This window comes from Theropithecus gelada, chromosome 8, assembly GCF_003255815.1.
Source record: "Theropithecus gelada isolate Dixy chromosome 8, Tgel_1.0, whole genome shotgun sequence".
Classification (NCBI taxonomy): Eukaryota; Metazoa; Chordata; class Mammalia; order Primates; family Cercopithecidae; genus Theropithecus; species Theropithecus gelada.
Window position 1 is genome coordinate 8,139,890 of NC_037676.1, and position 21,336 is coordinate 8,161,225.

General features: G+C 42.1%; 1 protein-coding gene across 1 annotated transcript in view; it reads left to right on the forward strand.

The window, feature by feature from the left end:
• The window catches only part of CSMD1 (CUB and Sushi multiple domains 1), a 2,061,182-nt gene that overhangs the window by 1,540,278 nt on the left and 499,568 nt on the right, over positions 1 to 21,336 (forward strand). Inside the window, exon 12 of the mRNA XM_025393463.1 lies at positions 11,080 to 11,192. Coding sequence (XP_025249248.1) covers positions 11,080 to 11,192 — 113 coding nt within the window. The remainder of the gene's footprint in view (positions 1 to 11,079; positions 11,193 to 21,336) is intronic.

Below are 21,336 nucleotides of genomic sequence, written 5' to 3' on the forward strand. Positions count from 1 at the left end.
AAAAAAAAAAAAAAAAAAAAAAAGTAATGGCAAAGACTGCAATTGCTTTTGTATCCACCTAATATTTTAGCAAGTAAGTACCTTGTTTAGGCTTGGCATGTGGATCTCAGCCTATTTTGTGGGCAGGGGAGGACATTCCAATGATAATTTGACTATCGGAGCCTTCAAGGTTTTACTTTGATCTGCTCAGTGGATTTAGTGCCCAAGGAGGCTCCACTGCTCTCTGCTGGTGCTGGCTGAGGGGGCAGAAGGATTTCCCAGGCTTGGCGTGCATGGGGTGGGGTGGGCTGGAGGAGACGTTTGTGAGCAGATGAGGGAGGTCGGAGGGACCTCTCTTTCCAGTGCCCCCTCATCTATTCCACCCCCTCTGCCCCTGTGTCTGGGCGGGGAGGAGACCTAGTCTCAGACCTATAGGGACGAAGGGCCTTCCCAGGTGAGATCACTTACATAGCTGCATCCCTCTTGCAGGTTCTGCCTTCTTCGGTATTTTCCTTTGACAAGGCAGCCCTGGGACCCCAAGGAATGTGAAGCCTTCCTTGAATGCTTGTTGTTGGTGTGGCTCTTATGTCCATTTTCTTTGTGTGGTGCTGCCTGTCTGGTAGTCAGACGGGTCCCAGTTGCATCTGGAGAAGGAATGGGCTTGCTGGAGTCCTTCTGTTGCCTGGTCAGGGGTGGAACACAGCAGGTCAGGTGGCCTTCTGTTTGTGGTAGCCCACAAGTCACCCCATGCTCTGCTGTTTCTCTGGTCCTGGGTCCCAGGCCAGCTTGTCTTTCTCCTATCACTTTTTAGCAGTGTCTTCTGGTAGCTTCCTGCGCCATTACCAGGCCTGATACTTGTGTTTTACACGGAGCGGGGTGGAAGAAAGTATCCTCCATGCCATGAGGACTGGCAGTCCGTATCCGTTTAAATAGTGTGGGCTGCACTCAGTAAAGGGACTCTGTAAAGTCCCATCACTTTGGGCTTCGGTCAACTTTTATTTTCCCCTTTGATCTGCAGGATCATGAGGTTTGGATTAGATCTTTTTCATGCAGTTCCACACATGAACAATTTCCAATTCTGATAATGTTTAGTGGATTTAAAATAGCGATTGCAAATGACTGATATAAGTCAGATCACCTTCTATGCCACCTGGCTGTAATGGATTTCAGCACAGTAAATAAAGTCTGCCATACTTGAATGAGGTGGGTGCATGAGTCAAAGTAAATGAAATCAAAAGCTTGTTCTAATTTCATGTTGATACACGTGGGGAAATGATAATAACTTCAGTGTATCTATGAGTTGCCTTCCGTTTTAACATTGTATTTAATATGATTATTTATTCAATAAAAGCATTCCCTTGACTTATTTTTCAGTCAGGTTAGTTTATCAATCAGATTCCTGCTCCTTTCCTCCTGTCCTGGCCCTCTGCAGTGGTACACATCATGTAAATGAACATGGAATCAGTCACTGCCGTGTCCTGGGAGCCCGGCTAGGTGCTGGGTAGGTGGAGAACCGTAACTCACTTTACTTGCTCTCAGTGCCCACTCAGTAGTGTATCGGAAGATATGTGAGAGACCCAAGAGTGCAAATATGGCCTTCCAGAACTTAAATGCCTTCTGGCTTGGCTTATCAAACAACCGAGTTGACTTCTACCTCTGCCCCTGGCTGCTTCGCACCTGCCAATTTGTACTGGAGATGTTTATCAACACATCTCTGAAACTCATTACTGGTGTTTTACTGCATCCTCAAGAGGAACGACTCTGCCCAGGTACCCAGGTGCCTGAACAGATAGTACCGTGTCTTTACTTATCCTTATTAATCCCCAGCTTACCTTGTATCTACCCAATTAAGGCAAGTAGTCAATTAAATCATACAATTAAGTAACTGTGTTTTCTCCATGTTCTGAATGATTTATGCCATTCATGGACATTAAAGGAACATGAAGACTTCAAAGTAGTTCAGTTTTAGGCAAGTTTTTATCTTAAGGGCAGGCTTTACTTTTCCATTGACCATTTTACAATTGTAATCAGTATATTAGAGGCTTAGCACATCCCCCTTTTTTTAAATTCATGTACATGCCCATAAAATCCAGGCATCTCATATTGCAGGTGCTAAGGTGCTACGTTGCATCAGTGTTGTATTTTGACAGCTTTGTGACACATGCAGAATTATTCTTCAGGTCTGAACAAATTATTCAGTAAAGTATATACAGTAAGGTAGAACTTTTTGTGTGTGCAGATCTATGACTGTAAATACATGTATAGATTTGTATAACCACCAGCAAAATCAGAACATAGAACATTCCCTTCACTTCAAAATACGGCAGTATCCCTTTGTGGTGTGGTGACAGGCTCCCCCACCGTAAACCCTGAACTACTTACTGATTCCCTTTTTTTTTTTTTTTTTTTTTTGGAGATGTAGTCTCGCTCTGTTGCCCAGGCTGGAGTGCAGTGACACAATCTTGGCTCACTGCAACCTCCGCTTCCCAGGTTCAAGCCATTCCCTTGCCTCAGCCTCCCAAGTAGCTGGGATTACAGAAGCCTGCCACCAAACCTGACTAATTTTCATATTTTTAGTAGAGATGGAGTTTCACCATGTTGGCCAGGCTGGTCTCGAGCCCCTGACCTCAAGTAATCTGCCCGCCTTGGCCTCAGAAAAGTGCTGGGATTACAGGAGTAAGCCACCGCGCCTGGCTGATTCATTATTTATCCTTGTAATTTTGTCTTTTTGAGAATGTCACACCAATGAGTATATGTTCTATGTAACCTTTGAGATTGCAAGCGGAAAAGCCAAGTGGTACAGCATCCTGAAAAATAGGTTGGTAGTTTCATATGAGGCTAAATATACATCAATCATATGACCCAGAAATCCCACTCCTAAGTATTTACCCTAGAAAAATAAAATTTAGCCGGGCGCGGTGGCTCAAGCCTGTAATCCCAGCACTTTGGGAGGCCGAGACGGGTGGATCACGAGGTCAGGAGATCGAGACCATCCTGGCTAACACGGTGAAACCCCGTCTCTACTAAAAATACAAAAAACTAGCCGGGCGAGGTGGCGGGCGCCTGTAGTCCCAGCTACTCTGGAGGCTGAGGCAGGAGAATGGCGGGAACCCGGGAGGCGGAGCTTGCAGTGAGCTGAGATCCGGCCACTGCACTCCAGCCCGGGCTACAGAGCAAAACTCCATCTCAAAAAAAAAAAAAAAAAAAAAAAAGAAAAATAAAATTTAGAGCACATGAATGTTTATAGTAACTCTATTCATAATTGCCAAAATAGAAACATTGTAAATATTCTTTGACAGGGAACTGGAAAAACACATGTCTATTCTTACAAAAGAATTATACTCAGTGCTCCCAAAAACAAGCAACTGATACACACAACAACATGGGAATTTTACTGGGTTATGCTGATGAAAGATTTCAGAGTCAGAGTTAGGTTTTATCCATCTGTTGCTTTGTTTTTGTTTTTTGGTTGAGCCAAGGCCTCGCTATGTTGAACTCCTGGACTCAAGTGGTCCTCCCACCTTAGGCTCCTAAAGTGCTGGGATTACAGGCATGAGTCACCACACCCAGCCCTTAACACATGTATTTCACGTAGATTAGAATAGAACTATTGAACCATTTAGCAAGGTCCAAAGGGAAGATTTGTTCAGAGATGAGATTGTTCTTGTCTACACAGTAAAATCGCAAGTAACCAAAGCGTCATGAAGTTACTGTATCTTATGGTTGTCATTAAGCTTTCAAGAACAATGACACATTTGCATTGGAAAGAGTTTAGTTACACTGTCAAAGAGTTAAATGTACTCACAAAGTGCCCTAATTGTAAGACAGGAACAAATACATAATCAAATGTCATTTCCTTCATTTCGGGTTAACCACTTCACATACTTGAAATTAGAGTCATAATCACTGCTGATTTCAGTTCAACATTGATACTGACTGCACCCAGACATATCAATGTGAGACAGCAGTATCGTCACCGAAATCTATGCAAAAGATCATAGAATTTTAGATCTGAGGAATTCCTTCAAGGTAGATTAATACAATTCTCTTGTTTCGTAGATGAGGAACCTGGAATAGAGATAAAATGATTTAGCTGAAATCACAGGTGAATTAATGACAGAGCCGTAACAGAACTCCAAATGTTAAGCCCTTGGTGTGCTGCCTAAAATACCACTAAGATTTAAATCATTATTTGGAAATATTCCTATAAAATTTAAACATGTAACTGTATAATGAATACAATATAGATTTAATTTACATTTTTATTGATTGATTTATTTTTAAAATGTGTATGTTATTTACTAGCGACTAGGGATAAAGTGGCCAAGAGACATAAAATTGTACCCAGAGAGCTCAGAATTTGAAAGAAGGTGGAAGTTGAAGCAGATGTCTATGAAACTGAATTGCATGAAGGATTCTACGATGACTTAGAGGCAAAAAGTCCTAATCTGGCTTAAGAGGGTAAGAAATGCCCAGTGAGAATCCTCAGAGTCTTCAAAGACTCTTAGCAGGAAGAATTGACATTCCATCCAGGGATTTCAGGGTTTGCAAAGCCCTGGGAACTGAGAAGTGCCATCATTTTGGAGAATTAGGAAAAATAAATATGGCTGGAGCGGAACACACCTGGGAGATGACAGAGTTTTAGACTGCAGGGCTTGGGGGCGAAAAGGCAGGCTGCTACAATATGATGGCTTATTTCTCCAAAATAAAATTATATTTTCCTCTATCAAAAATAGATCGATTATTTAGTGTTTCATTAGGATGACTTTATTTTTAAGTTTAAATCAGAACAATATGTACTATAGAGTCAACTTGGGGAAAAATTGAGCTGTGTTAAAGAAAACAAGACTAATTATGTAACTATATGTTATGATGAATGTTAAAGTATAGTAAGTTTCCACTTAACATCATTAATAGGTCTTTGGAAACTGTGACTTCAAGTAAAACTCTGTATAACAAAACCAATTTCCCCTTAGGCTAATTGATATAAACAAGAGTTAAGTTCTTACAGCATATTTCTGCTCACAAAAAGCATCACCAAACTTCTGCATAAAGAACAAAACACTCCTAATATTAAACATTTAAATAAATGTGAGCTATACACACTTTTAAGAAAGATTAATGAACACAAGTAAGATTACTGTTTACCTAATTTTTGGTGGATGAATGAGTAACAGTCTTAGGGGTGGAGTTTGGTTACATCAAGGGATACATAAATGTTTTTTTGCCAAGAGAACATTGTCAGGAAAACCTCCTCCTCCAGCAGAGGTCGAAAACATGTACATATGTGACAGCTCCCTGAGCACTTTCCTATTGCATTGTTTATTGTTCTGCATTTGTATGGTTATCATATACTTGACACATTTTTATTTGACAACAATTTATATTCATTCATTCATTCTTTTTCCAACCAGCTCATTAGCTAATGCCAATAAACCTCACATGCGCAGCTTTGGGATGTGGGAGAAAACCTGGGAGCAAATCCAGGCAGACATGGGGAACACGCCAACCCCATTGATACGGTTTGGCTCTGTGTCCCCACCCAAATCTCATCTCAAATTGTAATCCCCATAATCCCCATGTATGAGGGAGGGACCTGGTGGGAGGTGATTGGATCATGGAGGCCATTTCCCCCAAGCTGTTCTCATGATGGTGAAGGAGTTTTCACCAGATCTGCTGGTTTTATATGTGTTTGACAATTCTTCCTTCACATGCTCTCTCCTGCTGCCATGTAAGACATGCCTTGCTTCCCTTTCACCCTCTACCATGATTGTAAGTTTCCTGAGGCCTCCCCAGCATTGTGGAACTATGAGTCAGTTAAACCTCCTTTCTTTATAAATTACCCTGTTTCTCGGTCTTGGATAATATATTTACAGCAGTGTGAGAGTAGACTGATACACCCATACAGATGCCACCCCTGCTAGGAATCTATTTCCTTCATCAATATTATAATGAAATGACATTGAACAAAATGGCTTTATTTGAGCACCTACTGTATTTAATCAAAGCCCGCATCGATTTTGTTTTTTAGTTAGAAATTATTATTTTGAAAATCCTGTTTCAAACAGATAAGCAGTTGCAAAGGGCAACAATATTGCTTGCTTCTTTGTTTTAAAGAAATCATTTCTCAGTGTTAGCAAGCCAAAATAGTTCTGGAAACCTGAAAGAGGAACAAAAGTTCTTTTGTTTTAAATAATTATAAAATAACTTATAAAAATTTAAAAATAAATAAAAAAGTGGTTTTTTACGGTGTGTAATTTTTGTAAGTTAATTAGCTTTAAAATAACTATAATAAGCTGTAATTGCAGTTCTTCTCATAAATATAACTGTCACATAGCAGGCTTAAAATAAATTCCAAAATGAGTAATAACCATAAACCTGATTTGACATTTGATTGAATGAACTTTGTGCGGAATATGGCAGTGTGCTTGCTGACTGTTTCATGCAAATGAACAAAGCAACATAAGATTAAATTAAAGCAAAGTTCAGTACAGAACTTAGGAAATTAAATATATTGACTTAGAGGTATGTCTAAAGTAGTTGGATAGACAGTATGAGTCTTTTCAATGTGTAATAATTTTCTACATGACAATTAAGTTTTTAATAAGTTAAAATCAAGTCGGATGTCTAGAGGAGATAAAATGCCAGAATCAGGAGACAGAGTTAGGAGCCTACTTCAGTGGGGTGGGTGTGAGATAGTCAGTGTTCAACCGAGAGGTTGGAAATGGGAGAAAACAATGGTGCAAAAAACATCAAAGAAATACAAGGCAAATAAACTCCCCCAACAGTTACTTCCAGTGGCTGATGACTGGTGACATGAAAAGAATAAAAAAAAAAACGGGAGATTTTGAGAGGCAGGTATTTCATGTTTTGACTGCCTTCAATGTTTTCCCCCTTATACTTATGAATAAAGTTATCCACTGAGAACAGAAGAAATAAGGGCTGGGAATAGGCTTGAGGAAAATGGTGATGACTTAGGACAATAACAAATGGCAATAGGAAAAATACACTGACTATAATTCAGGAAAAAAATGTGGCACCGTGTGACTAGTTTGAGTATGGAAATCATAAATATATATCAGTATACATCAGCAAGTTCTTCATCATCTTTCTTGTGCACACATATGGGAAGATATAGAATGGATGGTTGGATCCATCTCGAGTTTGGGTTTTGTCAGAGATGGGATGGATTGGAAGTAGATTTTAACACAATTAAGGGGCTGGAAAGACAGAAGAGCAGAGTAACAATCATGTTGTCCATGTTGTAAAAAAGTGACAAAATCATTAGTAGTGGTCCCCAAGAACTGGGAAGTGTATTTCAGAAAGTACACACTTATGATAGTTAAAAGATACTGCAGTGTGGTCAGAAAGAGGGGTTAGGTGCCTAAGTTTGTTATAAAGAGTAGCAAGGTGCAAGGTATGACCAGTGATTTCATGCCTTGCGCCTTGATGTCATACCTTGCAGTGGAGTGGAGAGAAAAGTTATTGGGTTAAAGAGCCGAGGATCCATGAGTTACTTTACCAGAATTATCAGACTGCCCACAGGGAGCAGTGACAATAAGCCAGGGGCTGCAGGAAGGGAGAGGACGATGATGGACGGCAGTAAGTCATGTTGCATGTTGCATGGTGGCATACGTCTCGAAGTCAAAGGGGTGTAACAAGAGAGAAGCGAGTGGGAGTGGGAAGCACAGCTCAGAAAGGTGCTGACACCACCTCTAAGCCCAAAGGGAGAAGGGAAAAACATTTTCCATGTGAACCATGCGCCCTGTGTATATTAACATGTAGGGAAAAATTAACGGCTGTGCACACATTCTTCTTTAACTGTATAATATTAAAATGGTACATTTTCTTTCCTCTTCCTTCTACCCAGAACCATGAATTGGACTTAAGATACATATTTTTCCTTTATGTAATCATTTACCTTAGGGAATAGTAACAGAAGTCATTGAAGGAAGGAAAGAAGGAAGGAAGGGAGGGAGGGAGGGAGGGAGGAAGGAAGGAAGGAAGGAAGGAAGGAAGGAAGGAAGGAAGGAAGGAAGGAATGAGAGAGAGGAAGAAGGGAGGGAGGAGGCAAGGAAGGAGAGAGGAAGAAGGAGGGAAGGAAGGAGAGAGGAAGAAGGAGGGAGGGAAGGAAGGAAGGAAGAGAGGAAGAAGGAGGGAGGGAAGGAAGGAAGGAAGGGGAGAGGAAGGAGGGAGGGAGGTAGGGAAGGAAGGAGGGAGGGAAGGAAGGAAGGGAGGGAGGGAGGGAGGGAGGGAGGGGAGAGGAAGAAGGAGGGAGGGAAGGAAGGAGAGAGAGAGGAAGAAGGAGGGAGGGAAGGAAGGAAGGGAGGAAGGGGAGAGGAAGAAGGAGGGAGGGAGGGAAGGAAGGAAGGAAGGGAGGGAGGGAGGGAGGGAGGAAGGAAGGAAGGAAGGAGAAGGGAAGGGAAGGAACTAAGCCAGATTCCAAATTTGATATAGAGAAAGCCCTGCAACCAATACTTACAGAATATAATTTGTTGTAATTGCATGAGGAACCCTTACCAAATTGACTATATTTAAATCAAAACTGCTAATTTCTGACAAGGACTGGTATCTACACCACAATATATCAAGAGAGTTTTCAATATTTAAAAGGAAGAAAAGAGAGACCTCTCATTAAAGAAGATGTATTAATGGTAAATAAACACATGAGACAATGTTTCACATCATTACCGATTAGTTAAATGCACATAGCTATTAGAGAAGCATAAAAAAATGCTGACAACAGCAAATGCCTATTGAGAATACAGAGAATCTGGAGTGCTCACACATTGCTGGTGGGAATGTACAACCAGTCTGGGGAAAAACTTGATAGTTTCTTTAAACACTAAACGTGATTATACAATGCAGCTGTTGCACTCTTGGGCTTTTATCTCAGGTAAATGAAGATTTATGCTCACACAAAAACCTGCACAGACATGTTCATAGCAGCTCTGAGTGTCATCTGCCAAAATGACTATCAGCCCAAATACCCTTAACCAGGTGGATGGTTAAGCAAACTGTGGTATATCCACAACATGACATACGACCCAGCAATAAAAGGGAACAAACTATTGGTATAAACAAAAACTGAGATAAATCTTCTGGGAATGAAGCTAAGTGAATAAAATCAAATCCCAAGTTGTTAAACACTGTGATTTCATTTGTATGATTTTTTTAAATGAGTAATTTAGAGAGGGAGACAGATCAGTGGTTGCCAGGGGTTAGGGACAGTGAAGGGGGTGTAGCAAGAGGAGCATCAGTGTGATTTTAAGGGCACAGCACCAGAGAATTTGGAGGGAATGGAGCTGCCCTGAATTGACTATGGTTGTGGATTCAGGAACCGAGACATGTGACGTGTTTGTGCAGAGCTACATACACAAATGTACACACAAAAAAGGAATAAAACGGAAAGTTTTAAGGAGGCTGGTAGATTGTATCGATGTCAATGTCCTAGTTGTTATAGTTGTACAAGATGTTACCACTGGGGGAAACTAGGTAAATAATACACGTGATCTCTTTATATTATTTTTTGCTACCTACCGCATGTGTGTCTACAAGTATCTTAATAAAATTTCAAGAATTTAAAAATATTAATCATCCCCTACTTGTGTTTATAGACAGTGTAAATTCTGTGTAGAAATTGAAGTAAATGAAACACTACTACAAACAATAATATGAATACCTTTCACCAACATAAGGTTGAACAAAATGTTACATATAGTATGATTTCATTTACAAAAAAACTTTCAAGAAGATGTAAAACTGATAGTTTGGCAAGATGGGAGGAGAGGATGCTGATTGGGAGAAGGTACAAGAAGGCTTTGGGGTGTTGGTAATTCTCTAAGAGTTGATCTGTGTGGTGGTTCACTGTGTAAAAATTCACAGAGCTAGACATTCATGATCTGTGCGCTTTTTGGCTTGTTACACTTCAATAAATGTATGAATAAGAAAGAAAGAAAAAATATCTCTTCAAACAAATGAGCCAACAAAACAAGCAAACCGAAAAGAACAATCTTGCCAACAAAGACAAATCTTCAGAAAGAAATACATATTTAGTTACTGCACATCATTCACAGAAATATTTTCCTCTTTTCACTTTGTGTGTAACATTGCATGAGTTACTTCACAAATAATGACCGTTGTTCATCTTCTCTTGAAGAATCCAGTGCTCTGTGCTGCCTGAGGTGAGGATGTTGGATTGATAGACAGATCATATGATTAATGGGGCAAATCATACGCTCACATTCCTGAAACTACTTTGCTGAAAGTCAAGCTTCCTATTTGATTAGGGACATTTGTTTTGGTTGAACTGATTTTTTTCTTATACTTTTTCTGTTTCAACATGCTTTTCTGCCAGCACATTGAGTTCAGTCAATGGATTCAGTGTTTCTTTTCACTGGCTGACAACAGGCCCTATGTGACTGTTTTGTTAATACACGATGAATGCTTCATTGAAACTCACGTTTGGTGTGACCCAGACAATATGCAGGGGGAGTGTTCAATAAATGCTACCAAATCTATTTCAGCTATGCATGCTGTTCTTTTCAAAATTCTTTTAATGTCAATTACCTATAATATATTTTAAAAGGAGAGTTTGTGATAAGTTACATACTAGTTCTAGACTAGACAATGAAAACCTTTTGTGAATGATCCCGTACAATTTCTTGTGATAGAGATGCTTTCTCTTTCATGGCTCGTGTTGCGCGATCCTGCAGCAACCGTGCACATCTCTAGTCAGCTCAGATGAACAACTGTCCCTGATTTTTTCCAGGACTGTCCCAGTTTTAACACTGTAACTCCTGCACCTGGGGAAGCCCCTCAGTTCCAGGAAAATGGGATGGTTGGTTGCCCTAAGTTGATTTTTTAAAAGAAAATATACACATTGGCAGTCTTAGAATAGAGTAATTTCTGTAAAGCTCCAGTGATAGTGATGTTTGAATATTAATATCATGGACAAGAGGCTGTACAATCTTTGAAAGAGGGTCTTGCTATCTATATTTCTAGGGTTTGGCTATTTAAAGCAGCAGGACCCTCCTTTGAGGTGGAAGTCGATGTACTTGTTGCCTTACATAAAGGCTTTGACATTTCTCTTCCATGCAGGCTCACGGGATCCAGTGTTCCTGACCTCATTGTGAGCATGAGCAACCAGATGTGGCTACATCTGCAGTCGGATGATAGCATTGGCTCACCTGGGTTTAAAGCTGTTTACCAAGGTAGGACGAGAACACTCTTAACAGAGTTTAAAGCTAGCATTCCAACAGAGGACAGAGACCATTCTGTATTGGTTAGGTATAAGTAAAATCAATAAGTCAAACAATGCTGATAAATAGGAATCATGATGGGAACTTCCTTAAAGTCTGCTAACACTCGCTTTTGTGAATGAGAATGTTTAACTTCTGAAAACTTGGCTTGCTGTGATATGTACTCTGATTATCCCAAAAGAAAGAGTGAGGTGAAGTATTAGGTGTAAGCTAGGAAACGTGGGCATATGTGTGGATCTTTTGACCATATCATATTGTCTGGTATTTCTCAAAACCTTTTTTTATGTGAGAAAACATAGAAAAGACAATATAATGAATCTGAAAAGGCTTACAATTATACATTTTATGAGCTAAATTCAAATATATGAAATGAAAGCTCTGTGCCTGTCATTGTTTTTGAGCAGTTTACAACTTTACAAGTTATAGAAAACTGATAGCAATGCAAACAATTTCTGAAGCATTGAAATGCAAATTAATTTCCTGTGAAAGAGATGCAGTTAATTATTGTCCTGTGGATATTGATTACTTTTAAATCTATTAGCAAATTTATTTCAGTATTTCTGATTGTCCATATATTTGTGATCTTTGGATTCTCCTTTGAAATAGTTTTTAAAATATCCTATTGGTTTCTTAGTAGCTGAGTTCCTTAAAATATTTGAACTGATGGATGTGTATGTATATAGGTAAAAATGAGAATATTTATCTGGAGCTCTTGGAATTCTAGGTATTCTACTTTTTGAATTTGAGTAAACAGGCAGTATGTTCTTATTTTCCAAGTGTATATCATAGGATAGTTTTAGGAGCTGAAAAATGTAACAAGAAGTTATTACCCATGAAAGCAATGAAGGAGATAATAAAAAAGCATCCACCAATCCTAAAATGACAAGTGTGGTAGGGGATATTGTCATGAGTGCATGTGAGTGAACACGCCACAGCACGGCTGCTCTCTCTCTCAACTGAGAGACTGCTGAAAACCCAACTGAGGGGTGTTTAGATGGATTGTAAGGACCCCTTCTCTCCAGCTTCTAGCTGAGTCAGTTAACTTCCTCGGAGGCAGCAGCTCTCCACATTTTCTCATAGTCTCCCCAGACATTTTCAATGTGTGGGATAAAGGGTCACAATGTGGTGAGTGGACTCACCCAGGAGTGTCCTCAGCTACAGAGCATAAAATAGGTCCCTCCTTGCTGATACACGGGTGTGGTGGGGACTTCATGACCCTTTTTAATAAGAAATACTACAACAAAAAATGAATATTTACATCCCATTCAAAGATTAAAGCTAGAATGCAGAGGCAGGTGCTGACTACCTCCTGACATTTGGAGTTTTAGACCTGACCTTCAATTGAACTTTCATGTGACTGTGCAGTTATTCAAGAAAGTATGGTGGAGTTATAACATTTTCCACATGACCTACATTTGCTGCTGCCTTTGGTGGAATCTAAAATCGTCAGTGAAATACCAAACACTTCCCAACAGGGCAAATTGCAGTAAATTCATTTCAGCAGCATTGAGATACACATCATCAGGTTTATGGTACCAGGAATAGGAGCCTCGTGCCCACACTGTGCATCCTTGACTATGAAGAGACATAAGTAGTCCCAATAAAAGGGAAACATTCTTCCATGTGTCATATTTCATTGTAAATGACCACACCGCGTTAATTATAATTGCATTTCACCCTAATTAGTCCTCTGGTAACAGTCTCAATAGCCACCTGTGAGATGTCATAAATGTGTGAATGGCCATCAGTCCTTGAGAGACAGCCAATTCAATGCCAGGTATTATCTTTGACAAAAGAATAATCCAAAGGTAAAAAGGTCATTCAAACCAGGTAACTAATATAACATTTGAGAATTTAAACAAAGTAAGGGATTATAATAGTAGAAGGCATTCTGAAAATGTGTTTTCAGAGTACTATATTAAGCTAACAGTTGTAGACAAAGTGCACATCACTTATAAAAGTGACCTTTATGCATATACATAATTTTATATTATTTGACTCAAAGCATAGTTGTTCATAAATTATATTATCAGAAAACAGGCCAGGCAGTGGGGCTGACACCTGTAATCATAGCACTTTGGGAAACCAAGGCAGGTGGATCACTTAAGGTCAGGAGTTCCACACCAGCCTGGCCAAGATGGTGAGACCCCATCTCTCCTCAAAATACAAAAAATTAGCTGTCTGTGGTGGGTGGGCACCTGTAATCCCAGATACACAGGAGGCTGAGGTAGAAGAATCGCTTGAACCCGGGTGGTGGAGCTTGCAGTGAGCTGAGATAGTGCCACTGCACTCCAGCCTAAGTGACAGAGTGAGACTCCATCTCAAAAAAAGAAAAATATATATTTTCAGAAAACATATACAGCGTATATTTACATAGAGTTAAATGTTCTGTGTTTTGATGTTGCCTGATTTTCACTAACATCTAGAGTTAGGAACACAGCCTCTGGAGCTGGACTCCCCTAAATACTGGTTCTGCTGCTCAGTAACTGAACCTTAGTGTAAGTTGTTTAAACCCTTTGTGTATCAGACTCATCATTAGAAAAAAAAGTCATAGTAATCACAACTGCTTCATAATTTTATTGAAAAATCAACTGAGTAAAACATGGAAGGCTCATAACACATACAGTAAGAACTTAAAAAAGTGCTAGCTCTTATTTCTTTATGCATTTTCATTTTAATTTTGAGATTTTTCTACAAACATGATGTGTTCATTATATAAATAATAGTGTGCACAGTAAGACATGTAAATCCAACTGAGGGGTGTTTAGATGGATTGTAAGGACCCCTTCTCTCCAGCTTCTAGCTGAGCCAGTTAACTTCCTCAGAGGCAACAGCTCTCCACACCTTCTCATAGTCTCCCCAGACATTTTCAATGTGTGAACTCTCATACCTGGAGTCACAGTCAGTCCCTCAGACCACAAACCCTAGACAAACTGCTATGCAAGAAATGCCACATCATCTTATTTTAACATCAACTTGAATTTCTGAGACTCCATCCAAACAAAGTAGCTATCAATTTAACCTCACTCATTATGGAAGGCCACCCATGTCAACCCTTGCTGACCTACCTACTCCAACATTGACAAGATATCAAGAATAGCTTGCGTAGTGTAAATTATTTTGGGGGTCCTCAAATCTTCGGATCATACTTCTTACCCTAAGATGTTCATGGTCTCTGCTACCTTGGACACTGTTGTCTCTGTGAAAAGCTCCCTGGAGGATGCTATCCTGGCACCCCAACTAACCCCCGCAAGCACACACGGTAATGGCCAGGGGGCTGCCTCAGGACACGAGGACCAGGAGGACCTTGGGTCCACTCTACCTACCTATGGCCTCCACCATCCTGGGCTCGTAGGCTTGGGCATGTCTGAGATTTCTCCGTTTGTGCTGTCTCTAACTCTGCAAAGACAATCCTTTCTCCTCCATCCCCTCAAGATGGCTGGAGGGTCTACTCAATTAATGGATCCTTTTAGAGGCATTTCTCAGAAAACAAGTAGGGTGGAGAAATGAAAACCAGCTCCTGTGCATCCCCTGAAAATCACAGTGAGTGGAGGACAGGCAGGGAGGAGCTCAGAGACTGAAAAACAACGGGGGTCCCTGCTGGCGAGGCCCCAGCAGCAAACACAAAAGAACAATTCGCAGAAACAAACACTCTTGCTAGACTTCAGTGGGCATGTGTATGTTATACAGAAAGTCTTATACATATTCCCTAATATAAAAGCCCGTGCATACATATCAGCATGTGCATGCATCTATAGCAATTATACACACACACAACGAGAGGAGTGTGAATTGATAATGTGCCCTAAGCAAATTATGGGGAAAAAAATGGAAAGTTTAAAAAACAAAGAGAGCTCTTGAAGGAGATCATATTAGGTGTCAGAAAGTGACGGGAGAGAGGTAAGCTTTATTTAAAACCATTTTACAGATGAAAATACTGAATTAAAAATAATCTGTTCAAAAGCCCAAATGCTAAGAAGCAGGATGTAAATAAATTACAGTAGAGCCACTGTAAGGCAGCACTGACCATTCATAAACAAACTCTATGTAGCTAACATATATTTTTAAAACAAATTTTACATACACAATTTATATATAAGTTAGCTATATATATATGGATTCTACCTGTGTAAAATTTATATACTTATAAATCATTTATTCAGTGGGCATGTGTATGTTATTTATGTATTTATAAATCATATTTATAATAGGTAGAATCCATACAAAGAGTAAGTCTCAGAATACTATATAAGAAAAGATAATGTAAGCCCAGGGCATAGTTTCTTCATTTTATATTTGAAAATAAAATATATATTATATATCATAGCAGCTGATTATTAGTCAACAGAAAAAAAGAAAAATCCCTATTCTCAACTTAAAGTTGGGTTCCCTCATTACCACTGTGGCTTCTATCCATGAGGAAAGTTAACAAGAAGCAAACTTGATCCCTGGATATTTTTACAAGCAATTACATGTTTGCTATTATAGTGGTCCCACGTTTTTATGGCTTCTCTGTTTATAGGAAAGTGAGTTGACTCTGAAGCGTTTTTTTGTTACGAAAAGAATATTCAGTTCGAGTTCATCACACAAGTTGATGAACTGCACCTCCACAAATCATGTTTCATGTAATTTGCCATAGCTATTTACATTCTAGCAGGGGGTAAATTAAAGGAACTCTTCCCTGTGATGTGCTACTGTGTAGTCAAATCAAGACCTATTTCGGGCTAATACTAAGAGTTATTCCAGTCAAATTATTTGAGTTCAGTATCACCATTTCATACAAGAAACAGAATTGTCTCCTATGTCCGATGACTAAATTGATAATAAGAGAGTGGAAGTTAGTGTAGGCATCTCAGTCTGTAGCCAAGGGTCTGTGCTCCTAGGATGAATGAGGAAGTGAGGCCGTGTGTTATACTGAATACAGGAATGTAGGAGATGGTTCAAAAAGCAGCATCTTTACCGTTCTTGGCAGATGGAACTTCTGAGGCAGCATTGATGTTATGCAATCTTGAAGGTGCTTCTCATCTCGCGTGGTTGGACTGGCACGATGACCCAGCCCAGTCTCGCCCATCTTCTCTAGGTGAGAAATTATGCACATTGAAAAGCGTCCAAGTGCAATGATGGCACACAGCGAGGTCCCTGAACCCAGGACAGCTCGCTGGTCCATGTGGAAAGTGAGCTCGTGACCCTGTCCTTGTGAGCAGGAAGTCAATACGCTACTCAAAATCAGGTGAGACAGTGCCTGCCAGAATAGTAGAGTGACTTCTAAAACCCTAAAGAGAAGGTGACGCTGCAGGAAGTGGCTTCAAATAACCTTTTGTTGTCGTGTGGGAATGCCCAGTTGACCATCACAAAGCGTTTATAATGTGTACCTCCTTTTTCACAACAGATACAGCCTTATCTCTAAGGTGGATGTAACTTTTGTTGTTGTTGTTGTTGTTGTTGTTGTTGTTTTCAAGGGCTTGACTTAAATCTATGACAAATTACCTTTTTTCTTGGAAGTAGAGTCTGAGTTGGCGACTTGTGTAGGCGGAGGTATGGGGAATGTGCTTGGAATCATCTGTAAGGCATAGAAAGCAGTGGGGTTGGGTGGAGGGAGGAGTTGAACGGTGCCCAGTCACGACAGGTGCACAGTTAGTTCATTCAGGTTGCCGTAACAGAATATGCAGGTAGAGTTGGCTTAAAGACACTGGAATTGTATCTCTCACAGTTCTGGGAAGTCCACGATCAACGCAGTGGCAGATTTGGTGTCTGGCGAGGGCTGTTTCCTGGTTCATAGATGGCACCTTCTCACTGTGTTCTCATGTGGTGGACAGGGCAAGGCCACAAGCCTGGGTGTCCTTCACAAGGGCACTAATCCTGTTCACAGGGATTCCACCCTCATCATGTCATCACCCTCTAAAGGCTGGCCTGTCTCTGAAAACCATCAAATTTGGAGTTAGGTTTCAACTTAGAAATTTGAGGGGAACACAAATGATCAGACCACAGCAGGTGCCTTAGATCAGAGGTCCCCAGCCTTTTTGGCACCAGGGACCAGTTTTAAGGAAAACAGTTTTTCCCCGGACTGGGAGAGGTGATGGTTTCAGGGTAACTGAAGTGCGTTATATTTACTGTGTACTTTATTTCCATTATTACATTGTAATGTGTAATTAAATAATTACACAACTCTCCATAATGTAGAATCGGTGGGAGTCCTGAGCTTGTTTTCCTGCAACTAGACAGTCCCATTTGGGGGCGATGGGAGACAGTGACAGATCATCAGGCATTAGATTCTCATAAAGAGCGTGCAGCCTAGATCCCTTGCATGTGCAGCTCACAATGGGGTTCACGCTCCTGGGAGAATTTAATGTTGCTGCTGACCTGACGGGAGGTAGAGCTCAGGCAGTAGTGCTTCCTTGCCTGCCGCTCACCTGCTGTGTGGCCCAGTTGCTAACAGGCCATGGACCAGTACTGGTCCCTGGCCTGGGGATTGGGAACCCTTGCCTTAAGTGATACCACAGGGAGGTCTGGAGCTGGGATGGCCCTGTATAGTCTTCCAAACTGAAGCAATTGGGCCAGGCTCGGTGCCATTGACCATTGACATGGGTGGCCCCCAGGGAGGGACCAGAACTCTGCTTGGGGCGATTCTTTTTTTTTTTTTTTTTTAATTATACTTTAAGTTCTAGGGTACATGTGCATAACGTGCAGGTTTGTTACATATGTATACTTGTGCCATGTTGGTGTGCTGCACCTATCAACTCATCAGCACCCATCAACTCGTCATTTACATCAGGTATAACTCCCAATGCAATCCCTCCCCATGATAGGCCCCGGTGTGTGATGGTCCCCTTCTGCTTGGGGCGATTCTTGAAGAGAAATGCAGTGTGGGCTCCCAGCAGCTGGGGGTGAGGCCTGGGTTCTGAAAAGAGCACCCAAGTGGTGCCCTTGGGATCAGAGACAGCCCAGCACTCGCACTATTCAGTCCTCTCCATCTGGAAACAGCTTCTCCAGGATTCTGGCTGGCCTCCTTTCCTAGGAACACGTGCAGTACACACTCACTGCTGCCCTCCTGTCCGGCCCATTTGAGGATCTGCCTCCTTAGCTGGCCTCTCAGCTAGGCTAGGTGGCTGCTGGGGCAGGGCAATGCTGACCCGAGTCCTCACTGGGCTGCAGTCTCTGCTCACAATGCACTGCTCAGGTGCGGCTGTTGGACTTGTCTGGGTTCCATCACACATAAGAGAGTCCCCATGGATAAATGGTCCCACTCATCTGTATTGTCCCAATGGGGACAATGGCCCCAGTTTTTTCTCCCAGTTAGGGCCAGTCCTCCTGCAAGGATGATGGCTCCTTCCCTTGCTGGCGAGGCCTTGGGCATGAGGATCTTAAAGGCACTGGGCCACAGGCATAGCTTACAGTTTCATGGGGCCCTTCCTCTTCCTGGTGGTGGAGACAACTCCCCTCTGAGAAGCAGGTTCTCTAGAACCACAGAGCCTAAAGTTGAGAGATCGGGGAACAGAGATCTCAATCAGCTCCTGGGGTGGAGGTGAGACAGTTACTGCTTCCCCTCCTCGGTTCCTGGCCCCATGTATTCCAGCCTCTGGGGACTGACACAGCATTATGGCCGTGGATTTATGGTGAAGACCACATCCAGAGGACAGCAGCCCATCCTTCCCAGCATCCTCTCCAAGCTGGCTTCTTAGCCATGCCTTCAGAAGCACATTCCCTCATTCTAGCCAGCAAAAGCCTTCTGGACTCTGCAGTCTGTGGCAGGAATGCTGGGTCTCAGGGGCAGTAGCCCTTGCATCTTCTTCTTTTCTCTAAATTGAGGCCTTTGTTTGAGCACTTCCCTGAGAGGCATGCAGCTATGAACCCACTCTGGCAGCCTCAGTCCCGCAGGGCGATGAGGGCTGCATTCGATGGTGGGACCTGAGTCTGCAGTGAGCCCCATACAAGGGAAACTGTCCTTCCATGTGAACTCATGTGCTGTAAATTTGAATTTCCTCTAAACGGGCTTTCCTGAGGACTGCCATTCAATTTAATACGCTAAAAAACAAACTTATTGTTACTGTCCTCCAAATCCCTTGAAACAAAACCAGCCCTTCCATTCTTGGGACCACAGGTAGGTGTATCTGCCTCTCTGTTGCTTAGCTCTTTGCTTCTAGAACAAGCTTCCTAACCTGGGAATCACATCACCCCGTTGTCTGTTCTTACCCAGAGTGCAGCATCGTTGTACAGCAGCCGGGGAAGGCAATCTCCCTATATTCTTTGAGGATTTGGACAACAGATTTATAATTGTTGTTTTCATCTTATTTCTTCTCAGCAACATTGGTGGTGGATGATCCTGTTCTCTTTTTCTCCACAAATTTCTGTCAGCTCCGTCTAGTAAATATCCTTCCATCCCATCCCTCCTTCATATCTTCTGTCTCTTACCCTTAGACGGCTTCCACAGTGTCCCCTCCAGGCGGCCTCTGTAGTGGCCGAAACTTCATTTCTCCCTGCTACGAATCTCTTCTATTTTGCCCATACACAGTGGTCCAGTCAGAATGATCTTTTTAAAAAAAAAAAAAATGAAAATAGGTAGTGTTCCTCCAGTGTTTCAGATCAGTTAGAGCCTTCCCAGGGTCCACAGAATATTCTGTAAACTGGTTTTCAAATTCCACCTTCATCTCTCACCACTGCCCACATACACTTCACGTTGGTCCCATGGAGCTTCCTGATCCTCAAATCTTCCTTTTTTCTTCTCTTTTACCTTTGCATACGTATCTCCCCAAAACGGATCATTCTTCTATGGACTCACCATGTAGATCATCTGCTGATCTTCCCGTCTCACCTCAGAGATTACTTTCCCCAATTAGCCTCACAGCCTAGATTATGTGATTTGCTCCTACACAATCCTACACCACCCTGAGCTGCCTGCATCCCAACAATTGTTTAATTGCCTCTCTTCCCAGGAGACAGAAGCTCTGGGAGTGCAAGGACCTCTTTATGCCCCACACCTGTGCAGCCGTGCACAAGCTGCAGGCGTGTAGCTGCATCCTTAGAGATGTGCAAAATGTGAGTGAGTGTCTTAGCCAATTTCTGGACTGCTCAGATTTTCATAGCATTATCATGGGCCATTTAACCCTTATCAATAATCTTAGGCCCACTCCAGTTGTTTTTTTTTTTTTTAAGTCTTAGTTTGAGGAATTATATAGCCCAGTAGCCAGTGAGTCAACACAGACTGTTTCTGGATATTGAGGCTGCTCTGATTCCTGAACCCAAATCTGTTCATTTGTTGACAGCCTCATTCTTGAGTGCTTGCGTCCCTGAATGATGACCTTTTGGGACCCAGTTCCTGAAGTTTATCTGGTGTCCTTTCTGGTTCTCCAAGTCCTCCTCCCCCGGACTGTCCGGGAGTTCCCCTTCAGTGGCAGGTGGTCTGCCGCTATTGGTTGAATTCCCCTGTTGGCAAAGGGATGCATTTCTGCACAAATCTCCCATGTACCTGTACTTATGCTGTCCTCTGCTGTCACCCATGTCTCCGACTGCAGCATGCATCGAGATCACCCAGAGGTCTTCATAGACAGAGATTCAAGTCAGGGTGGGCTTAAAAGTGCATATTCCTGTGGCACTGGTGCTGCATTGCAAGGAGGGTTTGTGAGAAGGTTCCACCATGCAATTCCTGTAGTATTATGGCGTCTGTATTTTGTACCCTGTGCCCCATGTCAGCCAGCGGGGTGAGGAACACACCGGCCTGTCTCTCCTCACCTTACCGTGCTCACCCTGGTTCATGAGTCAGCTTCTTTTTGCATCTGTGGCTCCTGTGTGCCCCCACCATGGTGCAACCACAACAGAGCAAGTCACTGAATTTCTGCCCTTCTTCCAGATCATCCCGTCCTCTCAAGAGCTGCAGGGTGCTGTAGCACAGTGTAGTACACTGTGTGCTTGCCATCCTGTGCCCACCATCTCCACACCAGGGCTCATGCCACTTCCCTTCTGTCTGGGCAGGTCCTTCATGCCCTTCTGGGTGGGAAACACCCCTTCCCTTCCCTTCCCTTCCCCAAGGCCCAGCTTGAGAGCTGTGCCTCTCTCCCGGACAGCTCACTGGGATGGAAATTCCTTCCAGTGTTTCCCTGTG